The sequence below is a fragment of the Crinia signifera genome, chromosome 12, assembly GCF_055691185.1.
Source record: "Crinia signifera chromosome 12, ASM5569118v1, whole genome shotgun sequence".
NCBI lineage: Eukaryota > Metazoa > Chordata > Amphibia > Anura > Myobatrachidae > Crinia > Crinia signifera.
In genome coordinates, this window is record NC_139228.1 from 14,975,900 (window position 1) to 14,992,310 (window position 16,411).

The 16,411-nt window shown below is 46.4% G+C and overlaps 1 protein-coding gene across 3 annotated transcripts in view; it reads left to right on the forward strand.

The window, feature by feature from the left end:
• LOC146050076 (uncharacterized) overlaps nt 1-16,411 on the forward strand; it is a 54,665-nt gene that overhangs the window by 5,932 nt on the left and 32,322 nt on the right. For all 3 annotated transcript variants that reach the window (XM_083166889.1, XM_083166888.1, XM_083166887.1), the window contains 5 exons: nt 819-909; nt 3,795-3,931; nt 6,015-6,128; nt 15,324-15,375; nt 16,203-16,307. In XM_083166889.1, coding sequence (XP_083023015.1) covers nt 819-909; nt 3,795-3,931; nt 6,015-6,128; nt 15,324-15,375; nt 16,203-16,307 — 499 coding nt within the window. The remainder of the gene's footprint in view (nt 1-818; nt 910-3,794; nt 3,932-6,014; nt 6,129-15,323; nt 15,376-16,202; nt 16,308-16,411) is intronic.

A 16,411-nucleotide genomic window follows, 5' to 3' on the forward strand; every position in this document is an offset into this window, starting at 1 on the left:
TGCTTCCCTATATGGTTCAGAACATCCATGGTATGGCCCAGGGCTGTGGAGACACTAAGACAATCCGACTCTGAGACAAAGGTTTGGCTTTATGATTTCAGAGACCTAGGTATGGTCCTCAAGAGGATCCAAGCTAGAAGATCTGTATTGCAAACCTCCACCCAGCTGTTCCGCCCATTTCTCATCTGCCTTGTTGGCTTAAGCAGCAGCTAAGACCAGCTAAAGGAGAAGCCCTTGCGGAAACGAAAATGGACATATCCTTCAACAAAGCCAAACCTGAAAGAGGGATGGTGGAAACCATCCCATTTGCTCAAGGCTTCAGGTGCTGAAGCAAAGTGATGTCACCTGATCACGTCAATCATGCTTCTGCCATGCCACCCCCAAGGATACAGATAAGTGGAAGATGGCACATGGACTGTCTGCTTCTTGGTTAGTTTCATCCGAAACCGATGAAACCAGAAGGTCGTATCAGGTCTACGAAATCCTGGGCTTGATGGAGAAGAACAATCAAATCCTGAACAACTGGCCTACTAGGGGGGACATTCTCACAGCCCCCAGGATCTGAGACCCCTGGACAGGGACACGCACTACAAGTGGCAGTGTTTACTGCATGGGGCTTGTGCCTAGTCCGGCGTTCTGTGGTCTGTTACGGTTTTTGCCCAATGCCTAGAACTTGTGTATGTTTTTGTTAGTATAGGACATCACTGCATGAACGTTTGGGGATTTAGCCAGGAATTTCCCCATCATGTACACTGACATGTCTGCCGGTTGTGGCTGTTGTGTACTAACACTACACATTGCCTTCTTGTATCGCACAGGAGTTACGGCGCAAATACAAGGCTTTGATCAGCCAATTTGGAACGTTGGAGGAGAAAATCAAAGCCGCCGGGGACGCGGAACCTATTATTGGTAAAATGGGAATTTTCTTATTCTATGAAATAGGTTAGATCCTGTATATTTACAGCCTTGTGTATTTACTGAAAGGCATCATGTAGATTAAGGAGGGTGGAGGTTACCCCGACCACACTAAGTGGGTCTGGGTGCAGGTGCGCCTGGCTAGAGCTGTGACACCCTAGCAGCTGCTCTGTGACAGGATAGTTAGTCCTGTACTGAATAGACAAAAAGAGGGATGTGGGGTTGTGAGCTGCGCTTGGTCAAAAAATAATAATTATATTTTATTCTATAAATAGAGATGAAAAATTGATGGATGGGTTGATCTAGTACAAAGGGATTTATTATCTAAAAATAGCACATAGCCAAAATACAATTAAAAATCTTAAAATACATTACATATAAAATTCATATCTCACCAGACCAAACTGGGGTGTTTGTGTAGCCCGGAGAGTCCCAAAGAAGTCCTGTATAGGGCTGTGACAATATAACGTCCTGTATGGTGCTGAGATGATGAACCCAAATTGGGGCAGTAGGGAGGGAGGACCAAATAGGGAAGTAAGGAGTGGCTCAAGTTGACACGATTTGCCGACTCCTCCGCTTGATGTTTTTGAAGCGGGATATGATCCTCAACCTCTACCTTCCTGCTAAATTTGTAATCCAAATCGAGCCTGTTGGAGATGGTGGTGCCAGGCCGTGGTATGCGGATGGCCCGATGGGGACCCACAGGTGGTGGTCCCTGGTGCAGCAGATGGTGGGGAGGATTCGATGTTATTAGGCAGGAGCGGCCCAGAATGGCACAAATAACCATCTCCCTCCGCTGGATGTAATGAAGCGGGATATGGTCCTCAACCTCGACCCTCTTTTTGTCTATCATGTAGATTAAAGTGGACCTCTCATTGAGGCCGATTCAGACCAAAGTAGGCCCAGTTTCCAATTGTGGGGAGGAGGGTCCGCGCAACGGGGAGGGAAGGGGGCTGCATCAGCGGAACGCTCCCATAAAAACACTGGGCATTTCCCTGGGTATTGCCTTTTTAAGGGGGGCGTATGACATCTGCACCTGCCCTGTATACAGCGGCGGAAATAAAAGTCAGTTTAGACAGACCATCAAATGATTCCCCTTTGGCCGCAGCCTAGCAAACAGGTTTTGAATCAGGCCCCTTGTTTAGCAACACTTCCGTTCTCTAGTTATCTGCGGTGAGACCGGATTACGCCGGAGTTTGCACTTATGCAAAAGTACGCTCCAAGCGTATCCCCCACATAGCTCCTTTGTATACCAGGGTGCTATAACGCTAAGGACAGGCTGCCCTGGAAGAAGTATGTCTGGATGCCCTGTCACTCTCCCAACAGTCCAGTCTGTTTTAAATAACTCCGCACCCACTATAAGGACGACATCGCCGTGTTTCTCCAGGATGCGCGGTACCGACCCCTGGGGCTGATTAACACCTGATCGCTCATCTGCAAATTTGCCGATGATAATGAGCAGTTAGCCACCGCTCAGGCGGTAAGAAAACCCGCCCCGTGCAAATCTCCTATCGCAGATCACTACCCACCCACAGATCCATATACACAGACCATCAAATGATTTTACCCAGTCTGTGGAAATGTGAGTGTCTGACCCTACCGCTCATCTGCGACTCACGGGCCAATTGATGCCAGCGCTGACATCACAACCCCCCCCCCCCCAACCCTCTGAGTGCCAAGTGAACATTAGTATTCATCGTAGTGACCTGTAATGTGTATATGTATGTATATATATATATATATATATATATATATATATATATATATATATATATATATATATATAAAACATTTTGCGCATCTCCGTTTTTCTGACACTCCTAGAAAACGGCAGTTTACCACCCCCAAAAGCCGTCTTCCTTTCAGTCAAATTGCGAGGGGATTGCGATTAGATCCACAAACTGTTTCTGTTGCGATTTTGGCTCGCACGCTGCTATTCGAACGCGTGCGCAGTCCCGCGATAATCGATCTGCAAATTCACACACCCAGGATGATCTCTGAATCGTGCCCCCTGTGTGGAAATCTAATCCCTGTGGCCCTTCCTTCCATGTGGGGTTACACACTGGTCACGCCCCCACTGCTACACACTGGTCACGCCCACCAGAACAATTACAGCGGCTGCTTCTCCGTTGTAGGAAACCGTTTTCTGGTGTGGCGTATGACCGTGCTGGCCTGTGTTTGTCCATAGCTAAGACTGAAGGGCGGACAGTGGCCTATATTATTTTTCTGCTCTAGAGTTCGTTCCAAATTGTCTATACACCGTGGGTGGATACACGGTGTGCAGCACCTGAGGACTAGGACAGCCACATACGCTTCCCTGCCAGTGAACCCCGAGAGGCACTGGCCAGCCTGCGCCAGGCCAGGCCATTGAGGAGCTCTCAGATATGATGCTTTTTGTTAATAAAATGCTGAGCACCTTGACTTCTGAGCTAACGCTTCCTTATGGATGTGGCTATGGGATTTGTGGTGTTCCCCAATGCATGCCTGAGAAAATGTGGGTTTTGTACTTTGGTTAAATCCCCTTATGTCCGGCTTATGTCCTTTTGTGCCTTGTTAGGAGTGCTGTGCTGTAAAGAAGGTTGGTTTTCTGCTCTCCCTCTGGTTCAGCATTGCGGCTGTGTCATACTACACACATTCAGTGTACGCTAGCCGTGTACTTGTGTCACTGATTGTCATGTTAAAGGTACAGGTTTGGAGAGCTAGAACGCTCTTGCTGTGGCTAAGTCACAAGAAGCCTGGCTCGCCAAGAGGGTCTGTTTGCCGTGCCTAGAGCAAGAGTCTATGAGGACACATCTGGGCACCTACTGTCCCAGGGAAACCTCACTGATACTGGGCTGTAACACTAAAGTCTTTATTCATTTTGTCTCTATTTTCCTCAGGTCTTGAACACATCACGCAGTTTGGCCATAATGAAAAGATGATCGCAGGGTATCGGTGCGACCTGTGCACGCATCGAGGTCCCACAAGGCAGAGCTTTTACCATGTTACCGGAATACCCCATCGGCTTTTGTACCTGGTAAATGTATTGCTGGTTGTGTTTGACTAATTTGAAAACCATTTTTTTTTTCATGTTTTTATTGTGCGTGTGTGTGTGTGTGTGTACATGTATGTATTGTGACAAGGATCACACAGGGATTTAGAGGAAGACTTTGACCTTTATTTTATAAAGCAGGTTCCAGCATACTGGATAAATTCCATAGGCAAGCGTAGTTGCAGGTAATTACAGCATAGAACAGACTCTTGCAAATGGTCCAGTGGTCCCTACCATAGCCCACACCCCGGCCTATCGCTTGGGCAGCTAATCCACCATCAGGACCCTTTGCCCTAGAAACACTTATATCTGGAGATGACAGGTGTTGCTGATTACTCAACCATGCTTCTGCTCCAAAACCTGGTCTGGATCCTTCACATTACTTTAATGTGGAGAGATGCTGTCTCTGCCACACTCCTCCCCCCCTTAGCTTCAACCAGCCTGGTGAAAGCTACACAATTATCAGGCAAGCTCTTAGCCTCGCCCTCCTCTACTTGTCATGCGACCGGGTACACCGCCCTCCACCACTTTCCAGAGGTCGCCTACCTTGCCTTTTTTTTTTTCCTCCTCCCCTAGCTTCACCATAGGGTTGCTTGGAGGATTGGGACTTACAAACTTCCTAGAAAGGGCATTGGCACTCTCTTCGGCTCGGTATTTAAGACTATGGTGCCCTATTTTTTGCAGTTTCCACTGCTCTTGCTGCTGCCTTTATTTTAGCATCAGAGGACACTCTGCCCAGATATTGATCTTGTTTAGGCATTGGGTACTTCTTTACTTTCACGGCGCCACTAGATTAGATATCGCGGGGATTGAATGCACTAAAAAATCGGGTGCGACGCAATGCCCGCGATTTCCCATAGGGACCAATGTTAAATTTCTCAATTGACCCGATTTTTATGTTCAATGCCTCAATTGACACGATTTTTCCATAGGAATCAATGTTAAATGGCCCACAGAGGCCAAATAGACACCCTGAAGTGTGAAATGGCCCCCACAATTGTTAACGCCACCCCACGATCAACGTGAACCTGAAGCGTGGCGAGCGGCGGCGGTACGCGTCCTCCGACCTTTTCATACCCCCACTATCCACGTCGGCGTGGAGTTGAGAATAGAATAGTGTGGCGAGCGCAGCGAGCCACCGAGCCCGAAGCGTGGCGAGCGGACGAGGATACCTGTGAAGCCCGCGAAGGGACGCGTTTACCTGTGAAGGTATCCGCGTCCCCTCGCGGGGCTCGCTGCGCTCGCCACACTATTCTATTCTCAACTCCACGCCGACGTGGATAGTGGGGGTATGAAAAGTTCGGAGGACGCGTACCGCCGCCCCTCGCGGGCTCGCTGCGCTCGCCACGCTTCGGGTTCACGTTGATCGTGGGGTGGCGTTAACAATTGTGGGGGCCATTTCACACTTCAGGGTGGCTATTTGGCCTCTGTGGGCCATTTAACATTGTTTCCTATGGAAAAATCGTGTCAATTGAGGCATTGAACAGTAAAATCGGGTCAATTGAGAAATTTAACATTGGTCCCTATGGGAAATCGCGGGCATCGCGTCGCACCCGATTTTTAGTGCATTCAATGGCCGCGATGCCCGCGATTTCTAGTGGCGCCGTGAAAGTACAGAAGTACCAGGCATTGTAGCTCAACCTGAACTCTCAACCCTCCCAATTTTGCTTCCCAAACCAGTTGCCTCCCCTCTGAAAGGCCCAGAACTGATGCCCCTGGCTCCCACCAACAGGAAGTCAGACCAGGAGCATAAGCACTGAGGGGCAGATTTATTAAGCTCGGTGAAGTGATAAACTGTTTGTTTTTTTATCACCAGCCAATCAGCTCCTACCTGTGAAGTTACAGGCTTGGTTTGAAAAATGACAGGTAGGAACTGATTGGCCGGTGATAAAAACCAGACACTTTATCACTTCACCGAGCTTAATAAATCTACCCCTCAGTTAGGCACCCCAGATCATTTGTCATCCGTCTGTGACATTTTTATCAAAATCCATCTAGTGTGAAAGGTCTGCCTACATATTTATTAAAGCACAACGCCACAACCGTTTTGTTGCTCTTTCTATTTCAGAAAAGCAAGGGCATTGTGGGAAAGAATTTCCACTTTAGCACCTTGGACAAATATGAAGTGTTCCTGAAAATGTGCAAGCATGTGGAGGAAAAGTATGGCAGGAGTAAGATAAAGGTGAGTTTCCAAACCGCAATCACTCCAGGCTGCAGCCCGGGGGAGGGCCATTTCCAGTAATCGCTGCTCTATCCAGTCTATAAGCCCCGATACACTACAATGATTTTGCACGATTTCATATGAGTCCATACTTTTGGGCCGCTATATCATTTGTAAAGTGGCAAATCGTATGTGTTTTCCATCCGATCCGATGCGCGCTCCTGTGAGTGTCCGATCAGAACCCCTAGTGCTGCACTATTGATTTATCGGAATCGGATGTAAATGGAGTGTTTTTTTTTTTTTTTGTTGTTTTTTTTATTTGCATGCGATGTATGGCATGAAGTTTGACTGGGTGACATTTCCAGACCCCTTCACCCCCTAATTCAGCCCATCAGATATCTCATTGCTACAATTGTGTACCGTAAGAGCAATAGCATGTGATTTATCTTGGCTTGATCAATTGCATGCAATATTAGTGTTCCTTCTAGGAACCGTAGCGGGCAGGGCGTTGCCGCACTGGGGCAGCATAAGGGGGGTGGACTGGGCTAGCCAACGTCACTGTTGTGGGTGGTCCCAGGCCGCCAATGTCACAAAAGGGTGCGAAACGAGGCTGCTGACATCACTAAAGGGGGTGAGCCCACCTTGCGCCATCACTAAAGGAGGCAGGCCCCACCAAAGTCTCCAGGGAAGTGCCGTGCATTGCCATCTACGGCGGTGCTGGGCTTCCCCGGTCACAACGGCGGGTCGAAGAAAGGTCCTTTTAGCAGACGGTGCTAGAGGGGCAGGGCGCATTTTGCCCTTACAAAATCGACAGGGCGCAGCACCCCACTAAAGCAGCCTAGCGGGGACACTACGATATATCTTATGCAAAAATGACACAGAAGTACTAAATCGGATGGAATCCCTCCCGGGAAGGTCCAGGGGGAGTCCAAAAGAAATCACATCTGACTTCATGCTCAGACATATCGTTGTAGTCTTATGGGGCCCTTGTCTGTCCACATTGCAATAATCATAATAGGATAAATAGTCACTGAATCACATATGTATGTAATTACAGGTGTAGGCAAAATTATAACGTGTTCCCATTGGCTGATTTAGTGAAAATAAGGGGAAGGGATAAAATAATTAGGGAGGGCCCTGTTTGCATTCTAAATGGAAGGGGCAAGAATGAGTAATTGGGGACATCACAGGGTCTAGGGATAGAAAGGCAGGACCAGATCAGGCAGAGATGCAATGGGGTAAGGTGCAGAAATGATAATTTGAAGCATTGGCTGTTTGGAGAGTCTGAGAGAAGGAGGGAGAAGGTTCCGTTGGTTAGGGGCAGCACAAGACAAGTCTTAGGAAAACTCAGTTATTCCCTTAGGAACTAGGATAAACTGGAATTTTTGAGTTTGCATGTGCCCCCTCTTTCCAGCTCCCTAACCAACGGATTTCTCTCCCTCACTCTTGCGACCAAGCCAATATGTTGGGTATTTACGCAGAACTTGAGTCTCGCAATTCTAGTTTTTTGTGTATTTAAATGAAACCTAAACACAGCAATGCGTAGCTGGCGTCTTAGCATATTCAAATGCAATGGAGATCATACTCAAAATCTTTTGCTAAATAAAATGGTGGGTAATTACCCTTTTTTTTTTAATTAAAAAAATAAATAAAGGACTTCCGGTGGGCGGGGCGCCAGGTGCGGCCGCATTTTAACGGAGCTCCGTGGATGTTAAAAAAAATCCTTCTCCATCCACCCTGCAAACGCACGAAAAGTGGACTACAAATTCACTAAAGTGTCCCTGCCGCAGCGAGAGAAGCGATGCAGCGTTTTGGAGCCCCAAATTGACCATTGCCACCGGAGTCTGGCCGCCGGAGAAGACGGCCCGCTTGACCGCCTGAGCAGTGGCGCGAAAAGCAGAAAGCAACACAGTGCAGAACTCTTACAGCGAAAAGACCCCTCGCTATTTAAATACCTGGCCAAGCGGAGACCGAGCACGACGGACCGTCCTGGACCGGAGGCGGCGGCAGGTATGAGCGGGCAGTGAAGGCAGAAGGTCCCCCGGGTGGCGAGACACGTGGAGCTGCTGGCTAGCAGGCCCCCCAGACGCTGCTGAGAGTGGACGTCGGAAGGGACCGAAGACACACTGCTCCCCCAGCCGCAGAAGACCATCGTGAGACCCCACAACCGGCCGCGGTGAAGTGAAGCCGGAAGGAGGAAGCGCAACAAGCCGGGAGGTTCACCATTGCGGCGCGGGTGACGGAGGAGAAGCCGCGACAAGAGAGACGTCAGCACCGTTAACGGAGAGGAGGGAAGGCGCACACCCAGCGTGGAGGGCGAGCTCCGGGGGTAAGCGCGCCGCTGGCGCAGTACACTACACGTCTGACCCTACATCTGGGTACCCTGCTAGCTCCTCTTCCCAAAGCGAACACTCTCCCCTTTGCCTCCACCTCCACTTTTCTCCCAAATTCCCCCCTTGTGGAACTCCCTGGGACACCTTAGCGCGGGATCTCCTCAGAGGTCTTCAGACACCCCCAAGAGACATCCCTGTACTATCTGGAGAGATAGTCCTACTGCATCCCTGCTGTACCAAAGCCTTAAAGCCTCAAAAGCCACTGAGAACAGTATCCTGAGTGCTGGCACAGCACACCCATACAATCTTATAGCCACTCTGCCATGCAACCCCCCTGGTCCTGGAACTCAGCACTTTGAGCTATTGATCATTTGGGGACACTGATCCTTAACCAGCGCAGGAAAAGCCCCAATGGACTCCAAGAGACTAATGCTGAACCATTAAGTGACATAGCAGATACGCCCCTAAGTCACAACAACAATCAATAAGAGTCGTAAGAGGTTAATACTGTATCTTTTAGTACCATAACTGATGTGTTTCTAAGCTTCGATTTCACTTTGGTAAAGACTGTGGTAGTTTAGAGCTATACCCCCAGGTAACATAGCTGCTGTATTTCAAAACTCTAACCTCTCACAGTTAGTTATATATGCCGCTGGATAAACTTTACTGCCCCCTTGAGGTATAGAGATTACACTGCAAAGCTCATATCTGGCTGTGCACAGTGAAGCTTCATATGTAGAGTGGGTCACTAGACTTACCCCACAAAATTTATGAATAGGACTGTATCTATTAGAGTGCAGAGTACTCCACAACACATGCGGAGTGGATAAACCTTTTCCATTGATACAGGCAACTTAACGCACTAGAAACGAAACTGACTGACAGTGTGTGTTTGTTAATCATCTCTGCTTATCTCAGTTTCACACTTTGCGCTCATAAATGTACTAGGATCAGTAGAGAGCACACGGGATCTCTACTCCCTAACCATTAACGCCTCAACTCTCGATGTAACGCCTAATACCTGAAGTGATTTGGCGAGTTAATTCTCCGGTCTGGTAACGCCCTAAGGGCATGAAAAGATACCTCCACACAGTTGCCCAAAATACCCCCGACACAAACTCTAAAGCTAAAGCCATGGGTAAAAAAAACCCACAGCAAGGGAAACAAGCCCCTTTGTCCCCATGCCATAGTGAATACTCAGAAGATGGTGCTGGAAACTCTACAGCACCTCTCCCCACAAGACAGGCGTCCTCCACGGTAGCAGACATGGCCAATGAAATATCAAAAATACTCATGCCACAATTGGAGAGGAAGTTGGATACCCTCCAATCCTCATTTGATGCGGCATTGGCCAAAATAGACGCAAATACCACCAGAGTGACCGCACTGGAGGGGAGGGTAGGGGACATGGAAGATCAATCCCACAATATGCAAAGAGAGGTTAATTCACAGGCCGACTCATTGCAGTCGCTGCTAGCTAAAATAGATGACCTTGAAAACCGTACCAGGAGAAATAATTTACGGTTTGTGGGTATCCCCGAACAGATCACAGGCCAGCCCTTGGTGGATTTAATTACGATCACAATCCCCGAAAAATTACAAATTTCAGACCCTTCAATACTCCCCCATGTGGAAAGGGCACATAGGATAGGGCCAGACCGGGCCGCCCAGAACGCTAGACCAAGACCTGTCATCGCCAAATTTTTGGATTACAGAATGAAGGACAGGATCCTTACAGCTTATCGTAGGAACTCTCCCCTGGAAGTAAACGGCTTTAAAGTCCTTATATTCCAAGACTTCTCAATAGCAGTCACTCAAAAAAGGCGAGACTTTGCAGAAGTCTGCCGCTGGTTACACAACCACAACATTAGATTTGCTCTATTGTACCCAGCACGATTGAGAGTCGAGGTGGACGGCCACACACGGTATTTCATTGACCCTTTACAAGCCAAAACTCATTTTGACATACCACCAGAGGAAGATCGCCCCCCAAACAGATGAAACTGTCAAAACCAATACCTCACCTGGTGGGTGGATCCTGTCCTTCATTCGATGTTATATAAGTTACAAATTGAGAATTATCAAGAAAGATGTACCGTGTTCTAACCAGTATAAATGCATAGGATAACGTGTGCGCATGTGCACATAGCTAAACAAGGGAATGAGACCCCGTTCTGTTCTATTTTACGGTTTCTTGTTGTTGTTAACTAAGTACAACTTATTTCTTAGTCTCTATCGGACACGCATCTTGAAAAAAGAAAGATGCCTGTCACTGGTTGCTTTAAGATAGGAAAAGTTAGAAAATGGTGGTTAGGGCACTGTCTAATCATCATACTGTTTTGTTTTTATGTTGCTATGTATTGCTCTCTCGTCCAACTCCTTCCCCCTCGCTTAGGCGGGAAACCCACCCCTCCTCAAGTGCCGTCTCCGCTAGCTGGGACGGAGATTGGCGCGCTCACACAAGAATCGCACCTAACACAAATCTTCATGAAAACAGGGGTAGGTTAATATAGCTTCAAACACTAACAACACTAACTCCATGCCAACCACACCAAAAGCCATAAAAATCTTGTCCTGGAACGTGGGAGGCCTAAACTCAGTAGTAAAGCGCAAGCGAGTAGTAACACATCTAAAAAGGTTCCTTCCTGATGTAATTTTTCTACAGGAGACGCACTGGAAAACTGGGGAAAACAACTCCTTACGTGCCCCCTGGATTGATAGATGTTACACAGCTGACTTCTGTAGAAAGGTCAGAGGGGTAGCCATACTATTTGGAAAACATGTCAACTACACAGTTCTGTCAACCATAACTGACCCAAATGGAAGGTTCATGATCATGGATGTCGAGATCTGGGGTAGCAAGTACACACTGGTAAATGTGTATGCACCAAACACTGACCAACAGGCTTTTCTTGGGAAGCTAATAGGACAGCTAGCGCAACGCCCGAACAATCCCATAATACTAGCAGGAGACCTAAATTCAGTAGAAAACCCTGCCGAAGATAGACAGCCACCCCAACAGATAAACCAGACGCTCTGGACTCAATTCCAATCCCTCAAGACCACGCTACAATTAACAGATATATGGCGTTTGTTTCACCCCACAGACAGGACATACACCTTCTATTCGGCCGCACACCAGACGTGGTCCCGCATTGACACGATCTATATAGCTGACAGTCTTACCTCTAAAGTAATCAAAGCAGACATACACCCCATACTAATCTCGGATCATGCTCCAGTCACATTCTCACTGACCCCATTACACAATTACGAAGGAAGTAAACAGTGGCGATTCCCGGCCTACCTCTATAACTCAAGTAAATTCAAGGAGTTTTTATTGTCGTCTTGGATGAATTATCAGGACGACAATATTGACGCATGGGACACCCCAATAATTTTCTGGGGCGCCTCCAAAGCAGTACTGAGAGGCAACATAATTGAATATGTTTCGAGACAACGAAAAGCAACCGCTGCTAGATACAAAGACCTCTCAGACTCTATGAACCACGCTTTGCGGGATTACAAAAATACCCTCACATCAGACTCGCTAAATAGATATAAAGAAGCAAAACAACTCTTAGATACTCACTTGCTGGAACAGGCCAAGAGAGATGTTCTCTACACAAAACAAAAATTCTTTAGGTGGGGGAATAAAACAGGGAAACTGCTGGCAAACATGTCTAAGCCCAGACATAAACGAGTATTCATAACCGCTTTACGCAACTCGCAAACTGGGAATTTATCCACAAACACCCCTGACATATTATCAGAGTTTGAGACCTACTTCACAGCACTATACAAAGACCACACAACAGATCCCACAAACCTACAGGATTTATTCCAAAACTTACATCTTCCAAAACTGGTGCCATCACAGAGTGAAGCCCTGACAGACCCCATAACATCGGAAGAGGTAGTGAATGCAATCTCCTCAACCCACCTGGGAAAATCCCCTGGCCCGGACGGGCTTTCTAACGAATACTACAAACTCCTTCAGCATCAACTGGCTCCGGCACTCACAGACCTCTTCAACACATTACTCAAACATCGGACCCCTTTCCCACACCTGACAAACACAACCACCATTTTAATACCCAAACCACAAAGAGACCCCCAACAAGTACAATCCTACAGGCCCATAAGTCTAATAAATACGGACATCAAATTATTAGCCAAAATCATAGCAGACCGAATGCAAACGGTTCTTCCTGACCTTCTTACACCTACCCAATTGGGATTCATCCGTGGCAGGCACTCGGTGAAGGGCATCAGGACGGCCATAGCAGCGGTCGCTGCTTCCTCACTAACAACCACCCACACAAATGTCCTATTGAGCCTTGATACAGTGAAGGCTTTTGATACGGTCCTATGGCCCTACTTGTTTCGCTCCCTAGAAATGAGGGGCTTTAACTCAGACCTGATAGAGTTCATAAAATATTTATACACTTCCCCCATAACAAGAATAATGGTGAACGGAGTCCTTGGAGAACCAATAGAGATGCATCGGGGAACCCGTCAAGGCTGCCCCATGTCACCCTTGTTGTTTAATCTAGCCTTGGACCCATTCCTACGTCTCCTGGAGGCGGACCCAGTATTCAAAGGTATATCAATCGGTTCCAAGGTAGTGAAACTCACCGCTTTTGCGGATGATATATTACTATATATAGCTAATCCGTTGGAGTCCCTTCACCATATATTCCGCCTATTTAAACACTTTGAGACGGTCTCTGGCTTTGCGATCAACATGCAGAAATCGACAGCGCTCACCTTAGCCCCGCGAAACCTACCCAATGAATTTACTAGTACCGTGCAGATTGAATGGACCTCTAACTCACTTCCTTACCTAGGCACACAAATTCCTCGACAGTTAGGAAACCTCTACAAATTAAATTATACCCCAATATTTAAACAGATATATGAGGAGCTAAAAAACTGGAAACATCTACCACTTTCTTACATTGGGCGAATCAACTTAGTAAAAATGATATCCTTTCCAAGAATCATGTACCTTTTACAAGGCCTACCTTTGTATATTACCCCAAAAGATGTAAAAACTTATAATTGTCAGGTCAGGGAATTCATTTGGGGAGGAGGAAGACCTAAAATAAGCTTATTTAAACTGCAGCAGCCTAAGTGGAACGGCGGCGTGGGCCTGCCAGATATTAGACAATATAATAAAGCCACAATGTTCCGCTATCTCACAGACTGGATAGCAGGTACCGAACTATACACCTGCACCAATCTAGAAAGGGAAATGGTCGAGGGAAAATGCTTGGTGTCATTTCTCCATCTCCATGACCCAGAAGTCCCTAAACATATACAAGACAATCCTCTCTTATGGAACACAAAAAAAACCTGGCACTGGGTGAGGAGTCAAGCGGGCCTAAACATACACAAGACAATACATCTCCCATTCATGAACAATGCGGACTTCCAAGAAGGGACAGCCACCTACCCTTTCAACATTTGGAGAGTAGGTGGAGTCATGAACGTGGGATCGTTGGTTGACAAAAATTTACACAAACCCTTAACATTTGAGGTGGCCAGGGAAAAGTTCCCTTGCCTGGCGGGACACCCTCTGGCCTTTCTGCAGGCCCAACACTATACTTCAGCTGTGATCAATCATTTCTCAGATAAAGATTGGAGTAATCCCATAGATACCCTCTTGTCGCAGCCTCCTGTGGAAAAAAAAGCAATCACGCGATACTACCAGCATTTCAGGGAAATATTGGATTACTCGTCCAGTAAACAAGGCCTAGCCCAATGGACAGTGAAATTTCCTCAGTACGAAACTGAAGACCTGCTCAAATTTTTAATTAAATCCTGTAAAACACTACCCGCAGCAACATACACAGAAATGTTCTTAAATATCTACCACAGAGCCTACCTATCACCCCATAGGAGTTATCTAATGGGCCGAGTAAGTACAAGCGCCTGTTATAGGTGTGGAGAAGAGGGAGCAGATTTGTATCACTGCTTTTGGGCCTGCCCAATAGTAAGAAGTTTTTGGCTTCAAATCAAGAGTTATGTAGAGACCAAATTAATAAACTCCATCCCCTTTACAGACGAATGGGCAATATTGGGGATAGTTCCCACAGACTTACGAATAACTAGGGGTAACAAAGATCTACTACTTGCCATTAGCGCGGCAGCAAAAAAAACCATACTGCAAGAATGGACATCACCTTCTCCACCAACCTTTCCCATATTCAAATATAAACTCTTCCATCTCTTTAGAATGGATTGGGTCGAAACTACATTAAACAAAGAGTCTAGGGTTAAAAAATTCTTTTCGAGGTGGGAAAGCTATATAAATACCCTTTCAATAGAGGTCAGATCACAAGTACACAAAAGTCTAAAAGACACATCCTGGTATTTGCTGCGTACGGTAGCACAGGACCAACCTATTAATGTTGAATAACACCTTCACCATGAAGATTGGGGATGGGGGGAATTTGGGAGAGCAAGGACAGAGAGCAAGTTAATGTTAATTTATTGTTTAAAGTTTATTTTGATTTTTCTGGAACATGTACACTCCATCGCTATCAAGAACTGTGCATTTGAACTTTTCTTTATTCATTGAACGAACATCGTGATACTATGAGGATATTCGCCCTAGGAGCAGCGACAAAACAACCGAACACCAAATTGTATTATAATGTACAAGTTTATTGAAAATGTAATAACTACACGATAACCAATTGTAAGCATATTTCTATGATTCATTGTTCACACATTGCGATGGAACTTTTGCTGTAAATTTGACTATGCTCAATAAAAACAGTTTAAAAAAAATAAATAAATAAATAAATAAAAAAAATTCTGGACACAATGGCACTTTCGATCACTAATTTTGATTTTGTTCCTTTTATACTTTTAGTTTGTGGAAGAATATTTTGTTCCGGACCCAGTCAGTGCACAACATGGTGGGGGTACGTTTACCTCCTATTCTTTTGTAGAAAATAACATTTCCGATGGATTAATGGGCTAAGCAGCATAGGCCATTGTTCAAACCACATTCTAGTAGTTATTGTTACCGGTGATACGTTTCTTTCCCCTGATGTAGGGGGTGAATCAGGCCCATAGTTTAATAGTTACTCACATCCTGCTGCCATATTTCTGTCTGTGGCTCAAACATGAAGAAGTGCATAACATGTGAAAGGGGTATTAGGTGGCAGGGTACGTGATTTAGGGTTTGGGGGTGCAGAGGGAGGGATAAGTACACCTCTGTTGGGATTCCCTCCTACGGTATACTGACCTCTGGCAATCCTGCCTGCCGAGCTGCCGTATGTATTCCAATAATAGTGTCCCCATTGAATGAAAAATTAAATAAGACCTTTGAATGGATTTGTATGCCGGCCCCTGAATAGTGGTCCCTGGAGTTTGTCACTAACAGAGTTAAAACTACTGTAATATTGAAGTGCACCTGGGGAACCGTGCGATCCATCCGTGTATTGTGGCTGCTGGCTGGCGGTTTATCGTTCTCTATAGGTCTAGATCATTTAGCAAAATAGCGTGGCGGAAGAATAAAACAAAGACAAGGAGCTGCTGGAGGTGCGGGGGGGGGGGGGTAGATGGGGAGGTGGAGTTTAGTTTGAACTATTTTTGTGGACATCTCTAGAAGTAGACCCTCTGACCCCACATGTAATGGCTAAGCGCAGTGTTCCTCACACAGACTTCAAGTAAGGGATTTTACGGTGAGTAAAAATCCAATTTCCCATTGTGTGGATATCCCATAAATGATTCTTTCTATGAACAGTTGGAGAACAGAGAAACAAACGATCCGTGAGCGGCACGGGACCCGAGAGCGGAGATGCTCCTAGCTCCTCTTCTGCATTGTGTGAGGGAAAGACACCATTTCTAGGTAACGTCTACCCATCAAACAGCCAAACCGCTGAAGATCGCTATGTTAGACATAACTTCAATTCTTTTCATGTTATTAGTAGACACCACTTATTGAGTGATGCC